The 24,749-nt window shown below is 31.0% G+C and overlaps 1 protein-coding gene across 2 annotated transcripts; it reads left to right on the forward strand.

Annotated features, from left to right (window-relative positions):
• The first annotated feature begins 7 nt into the window (after positions 1-7).
• On the forward strand, positions 8-24,328 carry LOC148621512 (nucleolar protein 14-like). 2 transcript variants are annotated; one of them, XM_088575978.1, is made up of 22 exons: positions 8-82; positions 2,780-2,966; positions 4,507-4,641; positions 5,950-6,091; positions 6,561-6,688; positions 8,308-8,403; positions 8,907-8,984; positions 10,075-10,143; positions 12,455-12,540; positions 13,499-13,698; positions 14,830-14,987; positions 15,428-15,482; positions 15,659-15,789; positions 16,534-16,758; positions 17,051-17,152; positions 18,008-18,070; positions 18,965-19,055; positions 19,712-19,784; positions 20,818-20,901; positions 22,344-22,610; positions 23,576-23,734; positions 24,226-24,328. In XM_088575978.1, the coding sequence occupies exons 2-22, from the start codon at positions 2,784-2,786 to the stop codon at positions 24,320-24,322; spliced, it is 2,622 nt and encodes an 873-aa protein (XP_088432104.1). In that variant the 5' UTR covers positions 8-82; positions 2,780-2,783; the 3' UTR covers positions 24,323-24,328. The 2 variants fall into 2 exon arrangements, with proteins under 2 accessions (XP_088432104.1, XP_088432105.1); XM_088575979.1 differs by lacking the exons at positions 8-82; positions 2,780-2,966 and adding an exon at positions 2,994-3,048.
• The last annotated feature ends 421 nt before the right edge of the window (positions 24,329-24,749 follow it).

Raw genomic sequence — 24,749 nt, forward strand, 5'->3', positions numbered from 1 at the left:
GTTTACATTCATGCGGAAGCACTCGGGTATTAACCTCATTTATTTAGAGCATGTGCTTCGCTGTACACATTACATGTTAAAGGTAATTTAAAGTTTAACTAAGGTTATTTAATGTACATTTTTGTAGGTTTTATGTTGTTGCTGTTTTTATTTCTGTCTTATTCAATACATCTATAGTGAAAGAAAATTGAATATTCCTTAAAAGACAAAATATTTGGGATATTCAGAATTTCAGTGTAGCCTTTAGGCCTTTAGTTCAGGCTTTACAATTACATGGTTGAAAAAGGAACAGATCAATTCACTCTGCACAGTGGAGTCACTATTTTCCTCTGCATTGACTCAATTGTGTCTCCACTAAATTAAAAACTGAGATAAAAATTCTTCATTCTAATACTTTCTGTTTATTTTTTCTCTATATACATGTAACTCAAATGATTTTTAACTTTAAGAATCATTCAAGACATTTTTTATTATGTAAACAGAAGAGTAAAACAACAAGCATATTTTGAAATGTGACTCCACTGTGTTGGATGGAGACACTGTAATCCACTCACCTTCTCCACTGTGAAGAATTGAGAAATTGATATTAGTGTTGACAGTAGTTTATAAGGATCCAAGACATGAGATGGCACTAAGTCAAAAGTTTTCTGGCTAGGAAACTTCTACCAAATGTAGAAGTAGTCTTACATACATTACTACATGTACTTTCAAATGCTTCATACAAATACAGATACTTTATTGGCACCAACTCATAAAGGAAATATTGTTATGAACACTCACCAAATGCACGACGAACAAATGCTTCTATCATCTGTTTAAACAAATGCACCTAAAAGGTGTTTAAATGAAGGATAAATGAAGATGTACACTCCTTGAGATGTTTAGGTTTCCTGCAAGCATGAATCCTAAATGCACTCTACACGCTCACCAAATGCACAATAAACAAATGCTTCTATTAAGTGTTAAAACCGATGCTCATATAAGTTGTTTTAACGAAGGATAAATGAACTCTTCCTGTGTGCATTTTTAGTGTTTCCTGCAGCTTTTGAAAAGGGCAGGGTATTTTTTTACTCAGAGGGCACATCAAACGCGATGCAACACACTTCAAGGGCACTTCGTCATGTGATATGAAGACAGTATTAAAAATATACACTTATACATTTAGTCACAAAACAACAGATATGTACAGTGCCTGAATCGATTTGTGCAACAAAAATTGTGATTGTCATCAATCAATGATCAGTGTGCGATCAATCAAACCAAATTTGTTAAACCAACGATCACATGACCACAAAGCAGTCAATATATTTTTTGGTTTCCCTTGTCATCTTTGTCAATTTTACACATATTTACGTAATGCAATAGATTTAAGCATTAATTTATCCTTTTATTTATTATCTTCTTCTCGTTTTCGTTTTAATTCTTTGAGCAAATGGCATATTGGTTGCAATGATGCTGACATCGTCAACAAATTTTACAATATTTTTTCAATAATTCAGTATTTCATCGTTTTGTAAGGGAAATAACTCTAGTGATTTGCTAATAGAAGAACACCGACCCAGCCACTTCTAAAGACAGCAGGCTGCTAAAATATTAGTAAAAAAGAGGGCTGGACATCAGACTGCGTCCTGCCAAAACACCCTGTAGGAAACACTTGTTTAAATGCACAATAAAAAAATGCTCTTAGTGTGTGTTTAATCAATGAAAATAATAATATTTACAATAATAGAGAAAGAATTAAATAATAATTAGAATTAATAAAAATGCAAGAAACATGTACATATAGCTGAATAAAGGCAATAATGAATGTACAAAAATAAATGAACGACCGTACTGTGCTTTTAAACAAAAGCTCCTAGTGTACATTTATACTAACATTTCTGTCGTGCATTTAAACAAACGCAAGATGATCCATGAAGGCTAAAATGGGAAACATGAACATTTCAAGGAGTGTACAGTATACTATTCCCCTCATGACTTCTCAACAACTGTATACAAATGTATTATTTTACCCTTGCTGATGAAGAAAGGTGATGTACTGTTTTATCCTTGTCTATCCATCCACTTTTTATCTCTGCAATTACTTATCTCTACAACATGATACTGAGACATAAGTTTTGCATGTACACTAGTGTATATATGTGCCATATTGTGAGATTCTATTGGGCAGCAATAACTTTCTGTTGGGGTACACATTAAATATTTCCACTACATGGCTTAAATATAAAATTTTGTATCAGTATTCTCTACTGTCACAGCCACTTGATATTTTGACACAACTTCATATCAGTGCCCATATCATGGTTTTGGTCTCAAACTTTTGTAACATTAACTTCCTGTTTGGTGACTATGGAAAAAAGAACAGACATGGTGAAATGCAACAAATGCACCAGCAGTACTTACATGTACAAATGTAATTCAAAATAGTAAATAATTTCAGAGATCACTATATATAAATGTACTCAAATAGTTATTGGGAATGGGTAATTTTTAAAGATTTTCAAAATAATAATGGACTATTTTTTAACATAATTGTACTTTTAAAAAAAATTCTGATTTTAATAGGACATTTTGAGTTTGAATTTGATAGATGACACATAGTCTCACCTATATTCCCAAACACTGCTGACGTTTGGTGCAGGGGAATCATTATTAGGTATTGGTGCACATATTTCTTATTTTATTACCTATATACATATACACTATACTTAAGAATGATTCATTCATCTTTTTCATGTATTATGTTTATTTTTCTAGAAAATTTCATTTTGATTTGCAGAACCATGGCAAAACAGAAGAAGAATCACTTAGCAGACAAAGTTAGAAACAAGAGGAAAGAATCTGAGAAGAAGATAAACCCTTTCGAAATCAAAATCAATCGACAAAAGCACGATGTACTGGGAAGGAAAATATCCAAACATGATAGAGGAATGCCAGGTCTCTCAAGATCTAAAGCCATCAAAAAGGTAAATATCCAAACATAATGTGGAAATATCCAAATATGATAGAGGAATGCCAGGTCTCTCAAGATCTAAAGCCATCAAAAAGGTAGTTATCCAAACATAATGTGGAAAAGCTGAGCTTTCTATTGGGCCACACTTAAAACAATGATCATTTCCCCTTACCCGACCCTAGCTTCTGGCTTCGGGAAGGTACATGTAGGTAGGGAAAATATTTTCCCCCCAAAGTTCATATGATTTTGTAAAGACCATGATCAAAGAAGTGAAAAATGTTGCTTTGAAAACAAATAAAATTTTGTCAAAGGATGGCAATAGAATTATTTGGATAGGGCAAATTTTATGGGTAAATAGGGTAAGGGGAAACAAAATTAATTTTAATTTTGGCCTCGTCTGTCAATTTGAACTGATAGAAAAGGAAAAAAACACATAAAGTCTTTAAAAAAAAGATAATAGCAAATTGTTGAAGTTAGCATGGTCAGTGAATACTTAAATATGTATCTGGACTTATTAAACAGTTATAGTTAAACAATGGAAAGCTCTGATTGGTGGCTATTTGATAAATAAGTTATGATACAGTTTACATTACAATATATAATTATTGTTCTAATGCTGATTCAATACTTGTTTATAGTACAGTGAAACCTGGAATAAACCAAGAACCTGTTTAAACCAAACACTGAATAACAAAAACCTGTCTAAACCAAACACTGAATAACAAAAAACCTGTCTAAACCAAAAACCCTGAATAAACCAAGAACATGTCTAAACCAAACCCTGAATAACCAAGAACCTGTCTAAATCAAACCCTGAATAACCATAAACCTGTATACACCAAACCCTGAATAACCAAGAACCTTTCTAATCCAACCCCTGAATAACCATAAACCTGTATGCACCAAAACCTGAATAACCAAGAACCTGTCTACACCAAAACCTGAATAACCAAAAACCTGTCTACACCAAACCCTGAATAACCAAGAACCTGTCTACACCAAACTCTGAATAACCAAGAACCTGTCTACACCAAACCCTGAATAACCAAGAACCTGTCTACACCAAACCCTGAATAACCAAGAACCTGTCTACACCAAACTCTGAATAACCAAGAACTTGTATACACGGAACCCTGAATAACCAAGAACCTGTATACACCAAACCCTGAAAAAAACAAAAACTTATTATACACCAAACCCTGAATAACCATAAACCTATATACACCAGACCCTGAATAACCAAGAGCCTGTCTACACCAAACCCTGAATAACCAGAAACCTGTATACACCAAACCCTGAATAACCAGAAACCTGTATACACCAGACAATTTTTGAATTCCCTTCATATCAGTTTAACTTTAATCTGAATCTGGGTAAATCGAATACCTTTCTTAACTGAACAAATTCTACAGTCCAGAAGGTGTTTGATTTAGACAAGTTTCCATGTATCTAAAAAGACATATAATCATGACGAAATTTTAGTGTATTGTATTCTGAACTATATAACACTAAGCCTACACATTCTAATTAATCTTACAATTATTATTTTGTAGAGAAATGCCACATTGATACAAGAATACAGTCAAAGAAATAAAAGCAACAAGTTTTTGGACAAACGTTTTGGAGAACATGATACTAATCTGAGTGTTGAAGAGAAAATGATGAAACGATTTGCCTTGGAAAGAGCTGTAAGTTAAAAATTACTTATATAGTGCCAGTCTTTGTAAGAATCAAGCAAAATGGGTGAAAACCTGGAACATGCGTTTCAAAGACCCATCAATATTATACATGTATAATCCTACAAAAAGAAATCTTCTTTGGTTTGATTACCACCTACTATATCATCTTTGTATCACTGGATAATTTACTCAATATGTTTGAAAACGTTAGAAAAATTCATTTGCATCGCAAATTCATTGGCATTATAACTTATTTGAACAACATGAAATGGAGAATCTTAACTTCTTGATTCTTGTATTACTAATGGTCAAATTACACTGTCAGAGTGGTGGATTAATTTTTACTGTTTTATCTACTGTTTGATTCTTACAAAGACTGACATTTTAGTTAACCAATAGGGAATTATCCTATCTCATATCTATGTACATGTATTATTCAACTACTCTATCAGTATATTGTTACAGTCCTTTGAAAGATTTGGTAGGTAAATTTTAATATTGTGTGAAATCATCAATTCCCCAATAAAATTCTTTGTTAAGGATATTGAAATATTAAATGTAAAATTAAAACAAGTACACATTTTTTAAAAGTGAAACATTTACAAAAACATACAAAAGGTTATTAATTTCTGACATTACCAAAAGGCAATTTGGAATTAATTGTTAATTACTGTTTCTCTTAAAGTATTGATAAGGTCACCCCATCTTAATCACCATCAGTTCCTTACTTGTGCATATAGTTTCCTCTCTCTCCAAGTTAGCAGGTAAGTCCTCAGCTCAGCCTCTCAAGCAGTTTTAAAGGTGGCTGTCAGTAGGTAAAGGGGATGGCTGGCAAAATTGGTCTAGTTCATATTAATATAGTTAAAATTATCTCTGTACTAGTTTTTCATATACTTATATTAAAACTATGGAATGACTGAAGATTAGTTGACCAATACCTGATTTCTGAGACCAATTGCTCTCTGTGATAGAGGTAGGATAGGACATTTTCGGTCACATTTTGTTAGACTTAGTTACAACAAAAAATAGTATTTTTCGATATCAGTCTTCTTCTTACTGTCTGCAGTGCAATCTGGCACAGCATACCAAAACTTTGAAGGAGTGTCAACACCTTTTTTTTTTTCGTTTTGAAGATCCCATTTTTTGACATTTTATTATGTTGACAAAATATTACTGGTGTTACCTGTGACACACCAATTTAATGCCTAACAGAACTCAGAAGTCACATGATCAGTAAATTAATTCTGATCCAGATACTATAATTCTGGACAACCACAGAATTCATATATTACTAGCATTTTTCCCTCTTTTTTACAGAAAACTGATAAGGTAAACAAGTACAGTTTGAATGATAATGAGGAAGATTTAACACATTATGGACAGTCTCTGTCAGAAATAGAAAAATTTGACAACCCAGAAATCAGTGACGATGATGATGAAGATAAAGGCAGAATAGATGGTATGTGAAGTGTACATTTGACAGTCCCCATAATCTACACATGTATACTGCAGCATATTACTACTTAAAAATATTTGTAGTTTGCCCAACTCTATACTAAAAATGGCTGTACTTGTACCTGAACACTTTCTTAACAGATTTTTCAATTCTCACCATAGCAATATTTTTTTTTCTAAATTGATACGTAGCCTAGATGTAGTGATTTGTTCCATGTTACTCCTTTCCAAGTAAACAGAATTATTTCTAACATGTCAGTTTTCGGTTTATAATGTGACTTAGAATTTCCATGTATGCTGATGACGTGTAAAGTGTGCTAAGCATAAAACAAGGTATGAGACAAAGATTTTGTGCTTACATGTTATATTCCCTTTCAAAACAAGAAACTGACAGACTTGATTATTTACCTTAAAGTTTAATTTATTTTATTTGTTCGTTAGTAGTAACATGAGTAATGTTAATGACTTTTCAGGTCAACTGGTTTCTCAAGAACTGTTTGGTGGTTTTTCTGAGAACAGCAACTATGAACCTCTTGGTGGAGAAAAGAAGTCATGGAAAGAAAGAATGGAAGAGTTAATTACAAAGTCTAAAAGGGCCAAGGTAATGAGATGTAGGAAAGAGTGATGAATATTTAAAAATTACAGAAATTTAAGTTTTCCCCCCTTTTTTTCTAAACGCTTTGGTATGTGAGTCTGCCCTGATGAATTACAGATCAAGTTTAGTTTCCCTTCCACTTCACTGATTTTTTTCTGTGTTGTGGCCCTTGAGTTTACCAAAATTTAAGTTTTCCGCACATTTTTTCTTAATGCTTGCAAATATTGAGCTTATTTTTTATGTGAGTCTACATTGAGTTACAGATCAAGTTAACATTTCATTCCACAGTGTTGATTATTTTCAAAGTTACCAACTTTCAGTTTTACACATTTTACCAAAACTTCATTTTTACCAGCATTTGACCAGATGTTGAGTTGGTTTTTTGACAAATCGGTCATTCATTATTTGAAACCTAATCTCTCCTATTGTCTGTGCATTAAAATTTGCAAATTTGCATCAGTTAAATGGATTTGAACATCTTTCTTATCTTTGTCCATGTCCCTTATTCTGTTCACAATCAAGTTTATGTCCTCAGTTTGTCATTTATACTTTATGATCCAAAGTAGTATTTAGGTGAGTGATATGAACAGCTGGTAGGGATGATGTATTGTTTTTCAATACTCTCAGAATGCTTGTTAATACATACTATTTTTTTTTGTTGAAGACAGGTATGACTCTCTTCTCCTATAAAGCAGATTTCTTCATTTTTTAATAAAGATTTTAGCATAACAATTTTTTATTTTATTGTATATTAACATAATCCTCCTAATGAAATAATTTCCACTTTTTTTTTGTTTTTCATTAAAAAAAAAACACCTGTGTTAATTTGACAATCGTATTAAATTATTGTAAAGGGTATGTAGTTTACCAGGGGCATGTGAAATTTTATGTCCATAAAAATGATATAAGGTATAATTTTGTATTATGTTAATTAGTTTTAATTAAGATGGGGTAAAACTATATTAATTGGTTTTAATTAAGACTGGGTAAATCTATATTAATTGGTTTTAATTAAGACGGGGTAAATCTATATTAATTGGTTTTAATTAAGATGGGGTAAATCTATATTAATTGGTTTTAATTAAGATGGAGTAAATCTATATTAATTGGTTTTAATTAAGACGGGGTAAATATATACTAATTGGTTTTAATTAAGACGGGGTAAATCTATATTAATTGGTTTTAATTAAGACGGGGTAAATCTATATTAATTGGTTTTAATTAAGATGGAGTAAATCTATATTAATTGGTTTTAATTAAGATGGAGTAAATCTATATTAATTAGTTTTAATTAAGACTGGGTAAATATATACTAATTGGTTTTAATTAAGATGGGGCAAATCTATATTAATTTTTTTTAATTAAGATGGGGTAAATCTATATTAATTGGTTTTAATTAAGACGGGGTAAATCTATATTAATTGGTTTTAATTAAGATGGGGTAAATCTATATTAATTGGTTTTAATTAAGACTGGGTAAATCTATATTAATTTGTTTTAATTAAGATGGGGTAAATCTGTATTAATTGGTTTTAATTAAGACGGGGTAAATCTTTGAAGAAGATCATTACTTTTCTTATTAAGATGTGATTTACTTGTTATAACATTATTGTATTTTCTTTTAGCATGAGAGACAGATGGAGAAAGAGAAATCTATCCAACTTACACAGGAATTGGATGATGAATGGAGCAGTGTCAGGTTTCTAATGGCAGCTGGGAGAGTAAGTTTCTCAAATGATTGTTGTACTTGTAATTGTCAAAGAAGGTATATCTACTTAATACACAATAAAGGCTCCCTATAGGCTATGATTTTTTCTTACTTTTTAAATATATATTATGATTGCACTTTTATTCTAAGGCATATGTTTGTGGATTTCATAAGATCATCCCAACTTATAAAGGGAATTTTACTTCCCTCTTAGAATGTTAACTCTTTGCTTGACTCTACTATAAAAAGAAGAAATTTGGTAACCTAAAAAAAACCATTTCTTTTGCAGTATCAAAGGCTGCCTAATGTTAATACATTTACATGCATTATCATTCTTTTTCAATACATTTAAAATTTCATAAGTAAAAAATCAGAATGATTGAAATATCTTTATATTTTTTATTCACATGTACATTTAAGTTATATATCTCATTTTTATAGAAATAATACATCATAATATCCATGATTGTATTAAAAAAGCAATTTATTGTTCGTGAACTAATATTATTTTTGCAGAAAAAAAATGAGGAAATCAAACAAAAGGATGATTATGACATCACAGTTAGAGAACTACAGTTCGAAATGAAATCTAAGGTTTGTAAGCATTTCATATCAGTTCAAGAATTTGTAAATGCCCTGAAGGAGTGTAAAGATGTTTATAGGAGTATTCTGATCCTTTTGTGAGAAATTTTAGTTACTGACCCTATAGCAAGTATTTATTTCTATTTTAAATTTTATTTAAGTGTTATCAGATTATTAACTTACAGGAGTTTCATTAAATTTTTGCTTTTCAGGGCACTCTCATCATTTTTCTTTTATAAAGCTATATGAAATTTGAAAATTATGGAGGTACCTTTCAGTATATTGGACAGGTAAAAGTACCTGGTACTGCCTCTTAATGAAAGGCCTGAACTTATGTATATAACTTTTAAGCATCATGGACAATATTTTAAGACTGGTAGTATGTAATTTTTCCTTGTAATTAATCAAATACTCTAAAAATATATATATATATTTTTTTACAGAGAGAATATTTATTTTTAGATTTAGATTATTTGATCTTTATTATTTAGTCCATACCTACTTGAATCATTCCAATTTTTAAACCTGTATTGTTCATGTAAAATACATCTGTATACAGTTTAACTTCATTCACTCAACCTAAGATGGCTTGAACACCAGGGATTTCTCAAACTAAATTCAAAGTATCAAACTTTTCTCCTGTATAATCAATATAAATAAACTTGGATTTCTCGAATCCTAGAACTGACTATTTGGTTGGTTTAGTAATAAAACTCAGGGAATAACTCTCACTAACTTGAACTCTTCAGCCATTTTGTAGCATGGGTAATAAAAGGTGTGAAAAACTGAAACCCTATCATTAATCACAGTGTCATTTGCAGGTAATATTTAAGTCATCACTAATAAGGTAGTTTTAATCTAAAAGTATTGACTGAAAATCAAGAATGTTGATGAAAGCATCAAAGAAAATTAGATATGAACAACCTCAGACCGGCAACAATCAAATATGGAAATCTACAAACTTCAATTTCTCAAACAGCCAATTACTCATACACATTTGAATGGTTCCTTGGAGTTCAAGGTACTGAGGTTGACTGTATTAGTGTTTATACATTGAATGATACATGTACATCTTAGTAAAAATAATATATTCTATATACAGCCAACAGATAGATTGAAAACAGATGAAGAAATAGCTAAAGAAGAAAAAGAAAAACTGGAAAAGCAAGAGGTAAGTTATAGCAGTACCTTGGGAATGTGTTATTGCCCCTCCCAGAGGAAGTTGTGCATAGGTTGATCTGTTTATTCTGTAACACATTAGTTAACACTGTAAAATTAACTCTCATTAATGGATTTTAAGCAAATCCCATGTACATGATGTACACTTAGTCAATAGGATAAGTTTAGCCTTTTTGATTGGGTTTTTGATCCCTCAGGATAAAAATACCTTATGTCACTGGTCTATCACTGGAACGTCCCTATTATTTCTGGACACTACACAAAAATATAGTCCAAATGTAATGCCTTTTATATCTTTCAATACATCTTTTATAACAAGTAAACATGTGTCTTGCAATTTATCAGCTGAATAATATTCTATTATTTATGCAGATAAAATTAAGATCTAGTCTTCATATCAACTCAAGATTTGAGGGACTCCTTTTTAGTCTTGAAAGATATTTAGTAATAAATTTACATTTAGGGAATTTATTTCTTGCAGTTATGTGTCTGGAAGGATAAAATATGTTAAATATTTTCATTTCAATACACTTATAAGTCAAATTATCCATCCTATCATTACTATTTACTATTTATAAATAGGAAGTGAAGAGCAGTGATTTTAACCAAGTAAAATTGGCAGGAAAATTCAAATTGATAAAAATGTCAAGTTTTTAAAAATCATGTGTTAAGGAAATTATTTTCCTAAGTTCTTATTGGTTTTATTTAAGTGTAATTGTTATATAGGATAAATACTCAGTTAATACAGCTTTTGAATGTAGATGCACATTAACTTATGGATAGATATAAAATTGGGGGAAAGGTGAAATGGAACAAAATTTGTAAGTGTGTGTGTGAAGTTACATAGTTGTATAGATTGACTTTCAGTTTGTACATAATAAAAAAGGACAGTTCTTAATAGTATTTAAAATGCAATATATGATCACAATTTTAATTAGCATGGTATAATCTTTGAAATTTTGTTCATGCTACAATTTTCACAAGAATAAAAAAACCACCAGTGCTATCAGCACTTTGTTTTCAAGGTCATAGACCTAAAGTGAAGGTTATAGTGTAACTTTTAATTCCACATTTTGTGTTGCTTTTACCAATTATTATATTTGCTTAATCTTTGTTGTTGTTTGTACATGGTCCACATGGTCAGTGAGTTACTCCTTAGGTACATGGCCAGTGAGTTACTCCTTAGGTACATGGTCAGTGAGTTACTCCTTAGGTACATAGTGGGTCACTCCTTAGGTACATGGTCAGTGAGTTACTCTTTTGGTACATGGTCAGTGAGTTACTCCTTTGGTACATGGTCAGTGAGCTACTCCTTAGGTACATAGTGAGTCACTCCTTAGGTACATGGTCAGTGAGTTACTCCTTAAGTACATGGTCAGTGAGTTACTCCTTAGGTACATGGTCAGTGAGCTACTCCTTAGGTACATGGTCAGTGAGTTACTCCTTAGGTACATAGTGAGTCACTCCTTAGGTACATGGTCAGTGAGTTACTCCTTAGATACATGTACATTTAATAATGACAAGTAACTAACAAAGTTGTGTTTGATTCTGTAAACATTAGTTCAGCAATTTGAATTTTAAAATTTTGTGTTGAAAATTCAGTAGATATATATTGTTATGTCTTTAAATAGCCTTTGCCTCAATGAAGCCCTAACATGAATTTCAATGGAGCACGCTTCATGTCCAGAATGTGTTACTGGACCATGCTTTTACACCCCAATGAAACATCAAAAATGAAAAATTCAATTCTTATTATTACATTTCATTTGGTTCTCACATTTTATTGGTATTATATCATAGATTTACATTGAAAATAGACAATACACACTACATAGTGTCCACATGAAAGTAGTCTACTTTTTGTGGGTTATATAAATAGCACAAAAATGTGTTTCATCGACATCAGGTGATTATCCAATGAGATTAGCCTATTTTAATGCTATACTCAGCAAGTATAATTTCTGTGAAAGTATTTTAATTTGTGGATGCCAATTTTCGTGTATTAGGGAAGAAACACAAGTTTGTGGATTCTTGAATTTTTTGTTATGATGTTTTCAGTATACACTTCAATGGAAATCTCCTTTTCGTTGGGAACCAAAATTCGTGGTATGGCCGATCCAAGAAAGCCATGAAAATTGGTACCCCACAAACAATAATGCTTCCACAGTATTCTGAAATGAAAAGTAAATATACCTTGTCTGAGTAGTTGAAGTATTGTAAATTAGAAATACCATGTCTGTGACAATCATAAAATATTCTTGATTGTCAATACATTTGTGTATCTCTGTTTTCATTTTATAAAGGCTGACAGAATAAAACGAATGAAGGGAATTTTGGAAGAGGATAATCCCAAACCAACTCACATGTCTGCAGATGATCTAAATGATGGGTTTGTATGAAGATACATGTATTTGTCTGTCCATCTAGATATCTAATGATAACTCAAGATTTAATGGCGTCTTTAATTTTTGAAAATCAGAATCAAGTTAATCTTGCAGGGATGATTTTTTTCCGCTTGTTAGCAGAATTCCGCTAATTGAATCTGGATTTTACCGTTACAATTCCTTTTTGTACTGTTTATTTATTTCTGATTTTACCAATTTCGGCTTTGACGACCTGGTTAAATCATCCCTAATCTTGAAAGATTGTTGGGTAATGAGTTTGAACCCACTGTAAAATGAACCATTTTGGTTTTAAAAAAATTGCTTTGATTGAATTAGTGATTTGTTAATGCAGCTCTTGAAGCTTGATATATTCAATGAAAAATGCAATGTAATTGAACCACTATGTGTGTGTTATATGGTTTATATGATCATACAATACTGCAACTTATTCATGATATCAATTTTTGTGGTTTGTCAATATGGTTATATGTGTTTTCTTGAATTTATAGATTTCATTAGACCATGAAAATATATATTTTATTGGTGTGACAGAACCACTAAAATCACAATTATTGGGACACCATGAACAAGAGTTCTCTCACTGTAATTGACTTGTTATATACAAAATACAAATATGAATGCAGACTTCTTTTATAAAGTCCTTGTTATTAGGAACTGTGTCAGTGACGTACTTCATATGTACATGTAGATTCTCTGTCAAAATACTGAATGACTCAAAATCTTTATGCTGGAAGTGAGGTCAGCTGTTATGATGTGATTTTTTTTTAACGTTTAAGGCAGACACTTAGCGTGTGTTATATGATGTCTGGCAGGTTCCTTTTGGTCGTGACGTATATATTAACATAGTGGTGAGTTATCAACAAAGACGAATGTTATTTGGGTACAAATATCTCCATCCTTCATAGAGACGGTCATACTTTATATTATTTTATATGTGTTTAGGTTTAGTTTGGATTATAAGGAAGAATCTGTCACTGAATCTGGTGATGAAAATAACAAGGAAGATTCTGACAATGACAATAGCCATGAAGAGGGCATTGAGGATGGTGATGACAGTGGGGATAAAAATGATGATGATGATGATGATGATGATGAAAATAACATAGAGGGCAAAGATGATGAGGATGAAGATGAAGATGGAGGTAAGTGTAGCAAATTAAACAGTAATTAGATCAGACCCTGGTTGTACTATGACAATATGTTGGGTTTGACATAATACTTGGGATCAGGTTCTGACAAAGCTATAGTTCTTTGTGAGTGAATCTGTCCCATTGGTTTTGATACACAAAACTTCCTTCTGATTTTAAGCAATTTCATCCAGCAGAATTATAACCAAATAAATTATGATAAAATGTTTAATGTTCTTGGAAGTTCCAAATGATCATCATTATCTTCCCATGAGAGGTGATTTTAAAATAAAAAGTATCAAAGTTAAAGTTGCCATTGTGACTAGTCCTTACTTGTATATGATTGATATCGATAACAGTAAGTAAGTAAGAGTAATCAAGGGAACCAATGTTATAGCGGTAATCCAAAGAATGTAATCCAGGGACAAAGACCAGACATGGAAAACAGACATACACAACAAAGAACATAAAGTAACTAAAATCATACATACAAAGTAACAAAAGTAAATGAGCAAGAATGTTGATATTGAGATTAAATTTAAATTCTTCCTGTGCTTGCATTATACAAACTATGGAAGTATTAAAACTATATTTTTTGTTATTATACTTCAGCATTTATTGTCTAGAGCATATCAAGTACATGTATAACATTTTAAATAGTTAACTTAGGAGGCTTTAATTGTTTTGTTTATCTGGTCAACAGTTTTTACTATTTTTACTTGGGGTAAAACATTTACTGTTCCTGTCACAACCATTCAGCAAATGTTTAATATTTCAGTTTATGACATTTTTTTTTTCTATTTTAGTATTTGTCATTGTTGGAGTTTTTCATGTTTCATTCAAAGATGAATGGATGATTTTTTTTTTTTTTTAGATTTTTGTTTATGAATTTATTTTTACTCTGTTAAAGATACTTTCATAAATTAAATTAACAAATTCTGGCCTTCATCAAAATCCCAGCCCATCCTTCCAGGAAATCAATTTGTATAGCAGTGTTGTCTTTTTTAAGTACATGTATATTGCTACTTAGATGTTATTTCAATCCCATTCAATTTTTATGAGTTCCTTTCCAATTAAGCTGAAATATTGCTGCCTGGGCGTCAAACACCAACAATTTTGTTGAAAAAATGACATACTTTATCTCAGATGAAGATAGTGATGACAGCTATGGTGACTTAGAATCAGAAGAAGAGGACTCTGACAATGAAATTGATGTAATGAAGAAACATGCTGACAAAAAGGGTCAGACTGGCAAGGCGAAGGTCAAAGTTCCTGATGGTGAAGGTCAAACTGTTGACCTCCAGGTAATTTATTCTTCAGTTGATACTGCTTTTCCTTTGAATTGTTTGTTATTGACATGTTATGGTGTATTTTAGTTCTTTGAAAATTTAATTGGTATTCACACTTGTATGGTTTTAGAGTAATTTTAACCATGAAATGAAGGAATTATTTAGTCTGGTGTGATTTGACATTACAAAGAAAAAAGAAAAAGAAACAATTTTGGGAAATCTGCATACATTTTACTTTTCTTCCAAAGACTTGGGTTTTTGTTCATCCAATTATTTGTTCCAATATACCAATAGCATCTAAGCATGAGCATGTGATATGTGATGGTTCTAAAACTCCATCAACCAACAAGTTAAATTGATTTTAAGTGTATGGTGTGCATTGAATAGCTCTAGGTTTTAATAGTCCTATATTGCCCAAAATTACATTGTGTTATAATATTTTTTTTGTTTATCAGATGAAGAAGAAAGTGATGGAAGAAGCCAGAAAAGAATTACCTTATACCTATAAAGGTAAAGATTTACCCACTTTGATAGCATTTTAGTTTTTTGTTTGCTTAGGAGTAGTAGAATATTCATAGTAGAGATATTTTGTTTTACTATTTTTCATGTTGTTTCATTATATTTCCTAAGAAATTGCAAGCATTAGTACACCACAAATAATGTACATTTTTCTGTGTATTTTGTAGCTCCTGATAATTATGAAGAATTATTAGAATTATTACATGACCACTCTGACACTGAACAGCTGATCATTATAGACAGGGTCAGAAAGTGTCATCATTCAAGCCTTAATGAGGGCAATAAACAGAAGTTACAGGTAAGTCTATGGTCACTTAAGACAGGTAATCTAAATATTGTGTGTTTTTGAATGATGATTTTTTTTTCTAGAAGGTTGACATTTCAGTAATTATCATTGACCTTTCAAAAGTTAAGAGTCAAACATGGTCAGGAAAACAAGAGAAGAAAACATTAAAACTTAATATACAAATGGAGATCTATGTCATACATCAAGAACTGTTTTGGGTTCTTTTTTATTATAAACATTACTAAGATAATGAAAGTTTACAGTTAATTGTGATATAACTCCATATACTTGATAGACACTACCAGTTTGTTGTTTGTTTTATTTGTGCATGACTGTTTTGATTTATTGACATGTTCAATTTGTTGAATCTTTGCAACACAAAACATTTACTTGTCTGTGAAACTAACAAAAATCCAAAATACATGTAGTTAATTATAGCCCTTTTTACTGTTGTTACTGTCCAATCAAAATTTGGAGTTTTAGTAAAGATTCAAATAAACTTGAGCACATCATCTGTCAATTTTGGTTTGTTTACAGTGATTGATTGACTTGTGTTCAATAAATATAATGAGAATAGGTATGGTGTAGATGTCAAGGAGACAAAAACCCCACCAGGGTAAGACCAAGGCCACCCTCTGGTTTTCATTGAAAGACCAGGAAATCCTCATACCACAGGGCATCATTATACAAATGTTTTAATCAATAGAAAATAGCCTTTGCCATCTTTAGATTAACTCTTTGATTTATTTACTTCAGACTATATTTACACTGCTGGTTCAGTACTATGCAGATCTTGCCCTTCAAGAACCCCCAAGTCTCTCTCTTGCTGACAAACTGGTACCCACTTTGTTTGAAATGACCCAGCAGTTTCCAGTAGAGGCTGCCATGGTGATGCTGGATCAGGTAAAAGACAGACAAGATGAATATAAACAGATCTGTGAGAGAAAAGCAGGCAGGGGATTGTATCCTGGATTGGATGCTGTAAGTGCTTACTAATTTTTGTGAATATTCAGCTCCTTACATGTCTTGGTGCTTTGATTTGATTATTAAATTGATATTGTGTAATAAAGTCATATTCATGGTGAGTTCAGTTTTGTGTATTTTTAGATATGTTTCAGGCTATTTCAGTTTGTTTTTCTTGACTGAGTTACAAATTTTGATATCTTAATTTTTTTTCAATTCACTTCCTCATGATCATTTCTAGCAAAGCATTGTGTGTTCTTTTTTTTTTAAATTGGTCATCTAGCACATCAGTGTATTCTTTTTATTTAAGCTCCTTCTGTTGAAGTTGGTTGCTGTACTTTTCCCCACATCAGATTTCCGACATCCTGTTACCACACCAACCATGTTATTCATCTGTCAGATGTTGGCTCAGGTAAGCCATTGCAAAATTGTCCTTTTATGTGAAAGACATTGAAATAAAAACTGGTATATGTGAGTTAAAAGTCATATTTCTGGCATATACCGGGTATTTACTGAATATATGCGTAATGTTCTTATGAATCAAATATACATGATGAACACAATGCACTTCTATGATTCACATGAAGTACTCACACATTCATGGTATTTATACATAATAGGTATATGTTATTGATACAATCCATAACTTAACTGTGAAATTTAAAAATTCAATATTCATTATTTTTCTATTTGACATACATGTAATACACCACTCTCAATACAAGGAATGAAAGGTGTATGTGAAAATCATCTTAGAATTAGAATTAAGGATTTACTGTTAAAGTATTTTGTGTTGTATACATGTACTTAGAATGAATAATTTGGTTAAATAAGAGATCTTATAAAATATTTATCATTATTACACAAGGAATGACCTAAATATTACAGACATGAAAAAAAACATTCAGTTGATTACAATGTCAAATATTTCAATTTCATGGATGAACTACTTTTTATTTGTTACAGTGGTCAGTTACAAAAGCAAAATTGGAAGTATAGAATTTAGTATATCACATGACATCACATTACTATGTCCTATCATGGAATCCCTACTTATGACTACTTTTACAAAATAGTTTACACTTATGACTTAATGTGAAATCTACTACAGGATATGTTTTTTTCATTATTTAAATGTGTTTTACTTGTACAGCTGAAGCAGTAAAGTTTTCTTGTTCCAGTATGGAACAGGAGTCATTATCAACAGCAAGTTGTTAAGCATATACATGTACTTTCTGTGGTATGCTCTATCATATGTTTTTTTCAGACATCTGTAAATCATGAGAGGGATGTTGCAGTTGGATTGTTTCTTTGTAATCTTTGTCTGGAGGTGAGTCCTCATGAGACATTATCTGTCTAAATCAATTAAGGATACAAATCCTTCTGTATTTTGACTATTGTCCATTTCCATTTTAGGTCATAAGCTATGGTCCATACATCAATTGTATATCATCCAAACACAAAGTGTGAACATAATTTAATTATAGTATAGTTAATTGTGTTACTTACAATGTTACTTAGATGTAATGATCTGCTGTTTTCTGTCTGTCTGTCTGTCTGTCTGATGAAACATGAGAAACAGTACACTGTAAATGCATTTTAATTGCTCAAATATACGTATACAGAACAGTACTTAGACTCTAACTATGCACCAATGAAAGAATACCAGCACATGCAAATTACAAGTTTGTGAGGAATAAAATATACAAATGTATATAAAAATAGCTTGATTCTTACCTTCCATACTAATAATATGAATGTTATAAATGATTCACCAAAAAAATATTTTCCCTGTATCAAGTTTTACTTGTGTGTAGTTATAATTAACTTGAAAGAATTAGTACCCACACTATGAGTGCCAAAGAACTCCAATGATTTTTAAATGAGTTAAGTGAACTTGTTCCGTGTACAAATTATTTCTTGAATCATTCTTAGCATGTGTTATTATATTGTCATTATTTGATTATTCTGTTTGCTTTAAAGATTTTTTTTAATGATTTGTTTTTTTCAAATGAATTTTGAATTTTGTTTGATTGATTTATCAAATCATCAGTGACATTAAATAAAGTTTACTTCACAAGAGAAAAATGTTGTGACATTTTGATAGGAAAATATCTGAGATTCAAAATACAGAATTTATTTCACATATTAATTAGTGAAATTTATTATACAGGGAGCATTCAATAGTTCATTGCTGTCTTAGTAATAAATGTTTTTATTTCAGAATGTTTACTTATCGAATAGACTTGTTCCTGAAGCTGTAAATTTTCTGTGTGGATTGCTTTACCTTGCATCAAGGAAAAATCCTAAGAAAAGTAGGTCATGCTTAGATGAGTAAGTGTGTACTTTAATAAGACAAATCATTTATGGCAAAATGACACGGTTTCGAATCTCTTGTTAGGCTATGAATGGCACAATACGATGGTACTTTGTCAACCCAATATGCAGGTACTTTTCTTATTTTATACTTAGTACTGATCCTGGTTTTATTTGTTACTGTCTGTTTTACTGCCACAGGAAGTGGCAAGGTATTATATGATACCCTGTAAAAAGTTGTGTGTTTCTCTGTCTCTCCAGGTGACATTGATAGATATTCATAAAATACAGATCAAATTCGAATTTCACTCTGATTATTTACAAAAAAGGAACAGTCGTATTAAGTTGTTTGATTGATGAATTGTAGTTATCTTTCTTTGAATTTTAAAGAATTGTATAAGTTAGTTTGTGGCAGGATATCATTTAATGTCCCATTAGATGCCCTATTTTCACATTATAGTTGTGTTTAAAGCTTTCCTGTTGTGTAGATCTGTTGTAGAAAGAACACATGGCGTCATTCATGTTTTTATCTATTGCCTCTTTTATGGGAGTTGAATCAGTTGATAGACATTTGTATTTAACTGAAAATTTAATTGCTTTTGTACATGGTACAACATAAATAGTAATAAAATTACAATTTAATTATTATTTTCAGTTGAGCCTGTGATACCACCATTTAAACCTATTGGTAAGACTATCAACTTGTTGGAAATCAAGTCTCCTGTTCAGTGAGTAATTTTTAAGTCAAAACAGATACTTTAAACATAGAATGTTTTGCTTCTTTCACACTCAGGAAATATCTGTAAAAATAAACCCTATGTGAGAATTAAATGTTTAACTTCAAAATTAACACCCGCTTCAAATGTTTGATGCTGCCAATCACAAAAGTATCATCCTGCAAATATGTTATTTCCCCATTTTCAATAATTGAAAACTGCTTAATCTTAAACCATTATGTCCTCTTCTTATCTATATAAATGGTCATATTATCCATGCTCCCGTACTACTTCTTTAAATTCTAAGCTTTGGTATCCTGTATTTGTGCAAGATCATTCTATATTGTTGTTGATATGAAATGGGGGTAAAACACAATTTTGAAATATGTTTGTCACATTCAGGGTCAAAGTTTAGCATGCAGTTTCCATTTGTGAGAGCACCCAGCTCCTCTAACCAATTCTTGAAATATGCCTAAGGTCTTTTTTGAAAGGAAAGTCCTTTAAGTATCTAACTCAATAGGAATGAAGTCATACTCATAAGATCATGGAATAAGTCTCAGGAATACTTCGAAATAAAAATCATTGCACTTTGATAGAATACATGTAATACATTGTTGTGTTAATATTTAAGATCCCTGTTTTATCGTTATATTTTGCATGCTAATATCAAATACAACTTTTTTTTAATGATTGAAGATAATTATTTCAGCCTTCCGCAATGTCAGGCATTTTATAGCAGTTCTGACAAGGATACTGTACTGTGGGTAACTTTTGTGAGGTGTAAATTTTGGCATTTTTCAGCGGTCTGTCTGAAAATAACAAAATAAATTCCGCAAAATATTTATTGTGAGTTTAAGTTCGTAGCACACAGTGCACCACTAAGCATCAGCCAAAATTAGAATTGGCAAACATTATTCATTTACTGTTTTGCCTCAAAATTTATTCCGTGAAAACAACTTTCCATTTGGTAATTGATTTGCATTATTCTTTTGTCTTACTCCAATTAATGATATGATTACCATTTTTGTTTATTTTATTGTAACAGGGACAAGGTACAAAGTGCACTGAAGATGTCAGAAGTATTGACCTATGATATGGATAGAGATGCTCTCAGTAATGATGGATTTAGGTAAAATTTCTCTTCTATTTCCATTGTTCTTTTTGTTCTATTGATTAGTATAAATATAGTCTCCTTCAGTAATGAATGGTTTTCATTACTTTTTTTTTACAATAGAGTGGAGAACTAGTTTAAGCAAGAATATACTGAAGGAGAATCTGTTTCTCCCATGAAATCTATGGAAAACTCAGAAAAATGTAAAATGGTGAGAAATCTGTCAAAGTAATTTAAGATGGCTCCATCATTTAAGAAGCCGGAATTTAATTTTCTTTAATTTGATAGATGTTATAAACCAAAAATGAAAAGAAAACAGGGGGTTACTGGACTCATTTTATCATAAATGGGGTCCCAAAGTGGGAAATGAATTCCCATTTCCTTTAGGTTGTGTAAGATATATGCAAATTAATTTATTCATTAAAACTGATCTCCAATGCCTTCATTGTTGTTATTTGTTTAGCATACACTACTTTTTAACAATTTTTTTTGCCTGAAAAATGTCCAGATTTTTTTTATAAGCAAATAGACAGAAAGTAAGACTGAAACATTTTGAAGAGAAAAAAATATGGAGTCACCAGACTATTTACAGGGATAAATGGAAAATTGTCAGACAACCCTCCTTTTTTCTACATTTGAATATTTGGTCATAAAAAATTGAAGGACTAGAATTAAAATTGAAATTTGGTTATTTTATTTCAATTTTAATACTAAGTAGCTATCCAATAATAGTTTGGCCAAACAAAGCAATAGCACTTGAAATATAGCCATATTTGTGATATATGATAATTTTATGGTAATGGAGTTATCTCCTGTTTTCGATTCTTTTTTGTGTACTTTAGAACACTTTTATTGAAAATAGAAGTTGTTCACAATGCACCACATTACCATGATGAATTCACATGAAAAAGTTTTCAGATTTACTGAAATGAGAAAATTAGAAATTTTGAAATTCCACTAAATAGCAAGGGTAGTCAACTTAATTACTGGATTGAGGTTAGAAAGTGGCTTAGAATGGGATAAAAATCTATCATGATTTACTTTTCTCTCGTTGGAAATTTATTTGTGCTTATTTTTATAATATTGCCATAACATCCAAATTGATGATGTTGTGAAAAAAACTTACTGTGTTTCAAAATATTCAGTTATGTTTCTTTGTATGTAAATAAATTCTGTATATGACTTTCAAAGTTTCTCCTGATGAAACATCACGACACTTTTTCTCTTATGATATTAGTTTGGTTCAATGATTTTAAATATCATTTCTCCAATCACAAAATTTAAGATTTTGTATAAAATTTTAAAAATTGGTATAGTTGCTTGTAACATGTTATAAATCGGCTAAGTATGTTTGGAGTTTTAGCTTGTTCACGGAATAATTTCCGCACATGTTAAATCTTGGCATTCTCAAACATTGGTAATTCACCTTTTCCAATAAACTGTCTTACAATTAATTTCAGATTATCTGTGATATCGTCTTCAGTACAACTACTGGAACAGTTTTCCTCAGTTTACTCAGATTACCCATCATACTCAGAAATATTCGAACCAATCAGATGTCAGTGTGGTAAACTTCCTGTTGAAAATTACCCAGAATCCCTCAGGAAACAAGTTCAAAGATTGGCTGATACAATATCAAATAGACAAAATGAAAAGAGGAAACCACTTGTTATGCAGAAAAAGAAACCTCTTCCATTGAAAATGTTCGAACCTAAAATTGAAGAAGTGTAAGCACTTTAACTTCAACTGATATAATTTGTTTATAAATCAGTTTATTGATACATAACACATGTACATGTCCTTTATTGCCACAAATGACAAAGTTAGAAGATTGATTCATGTGGTAAGTCATACCCCAAAATGACTTTTCATCCTCCATCAGTTATGACCCATGGTGGTTCATGGTCATGCTGTTTTTTTTATAATTTAAAAAAAATGACCCATCATGGAACATAGTATTGCTTTGTGTTCTACATAAAGTGAAACAAATTTCCAAATGTTACCCGTTAATCAACACAACATACAATTCAAGCACTGAAAGAATTAATTATATAGAATCGAGAAGAAAGGAAGACAAGGTTTACTTTGTTTGTGTAGGAGACAGATCAACTCTGTTTGTTGATGGGCAGAACTGCTCTAGTGATTCAAAGAATACATGACAGACATTTACACAATATAGTCTGTCATCTCATTTCACTGTGCAGGATGATGACCCACCACAGTATATTTTAAGTTGGCAGGTATAAACAAGAATCCTATTTGCCTTTCAACACATAAAAGCATATAAGAGAAAAAAAATGTATTAAAACATATGAATTATGTTTCTAGTTAAAAATTACATGTCATGTACATGTATAGTAAATTCAGAAATTTTGTTATTTTAGTTGAGAATGCTATTTTAATTTTGTGTTTTTGAGAAAATAACGTATCAATAATGTTCATAATTCTGTCCTGCCAGTTTTTAATTTTTTGCAAATTAAATCTGCAATATTGCAATGATTTCTGAGTTAACAGTAACATATCTCTGATTTCCTCACACTTAAAAATGATAATTACATTGTAGTTTAAACTGGCAATGGGGATTGTTGTAGGTTCAACTTGAGGAAATATAGATTTAGACGCGCTCAAGTTGTTTCCAAAGTATTGAAATATTACCAGTATAATTATTACACAGTATTACATTTTATTTCAGATTTGATGATCGAAAAAAAAAGAAAGGAAAGTCAAAAGAATTGAATGAGCAACAGAAACTACTACATAAATACAAGAAGGAAAAGAAAGGAGCCATTAGAGAGATCAGAAAGGATACAATCATGTTGGCTCAGGTTCAACACAGAGAACAGAAAGAAAAGTATATTCTTAATATAAATGAATTAATTATAACAAAAATCGGTCTTTGAATATAAGGACATGGTGTGATGTAGTTAGATTGTTTTTTTTTTTGTTGTTGTCTCCCCTTTATGGTGGATTTACACCATATAAATTTTGGTGCAGAGGTATTAAAGGTTAATGTAATTCAGCCTTTTTGCTATGATGACCTTTACCAAATTTGATGTGTATTTTATTTGTGGTTCAATTATTTTTTTCCTGTTTAAATTGAGGATTTTGTCAATTTCGTATTTTTGTCTTTCTTTCTTTTGGCAAATATAAGGAAGGTCCAAAATATGCGACCAAGAATTCTTTCTTATATTTCTTGGTGTGAATGAATATTTAGCTTGCATATTCATTAAATTTTTTTGAGTATTTTTTGCCTGTTGATATTGTTTTTTCCATAATTGCTTTAAGATAAACAGTAACTTTTGTTAATGATTTTCTTCAGTGCTTTCTTAAAATTTCTTTCAGGGATGATGAGCGAAAAAGGAAGGTGAAACAATTGTATGGACTATTGTCAAATCAAGAAGGGGACTATAGAGCCATGAAACGCAATAAAAAACGTTAAACCTTTTACTTGTTTTTTAGTAAATAAACATGCATTATGTCCCTTTGGCTAGTTTTAAATCGATGAAAAACAAACTTATTTTTACTTTTACTCCTTACAGTAATAATTAGCTTACCTTTCTTCCTTACAAGGCAATAATAAGCTATCTGGAAAGATTTAGTTACTTTGTTGTAATGGCAGAAGCATTGATGGTCATCCCGCAGTAAGGCATGTCATAGCAGTTAGTTTTCATTCTCACCTATATGTTTTTGTTAGTTGTGGTGAAGTGGCATCTTCTTATTTCAAAGTCTTCTTGACTTTGGATAAATAGCTTGACCCAACTCTATACCAGTATTCATGATACCAGATATATCTTTTTACTTTGTAATTTTAACAATGTTACAAACCATATATATGTTACAGTAAAATGATTACTGATAAAGACTAA

The sequence above is a fragment of the Perna viridis genome, chromosome 3 (genome assembly GCF_037379345.1).
Source record: "Perna viridis isolate PV_CMFRI_1.1 ecotype Kerala chromosome 3, ASM3737934v1, whole genome shotgun sequence".
In the NCBI taxonomy this organism is placed as follows: domain Eukaryota; kingdom Metazoa; phylum Mollusca; class Bivalvia; order Mytilida; family Mytilidae; genus Perna; species Perna viridis.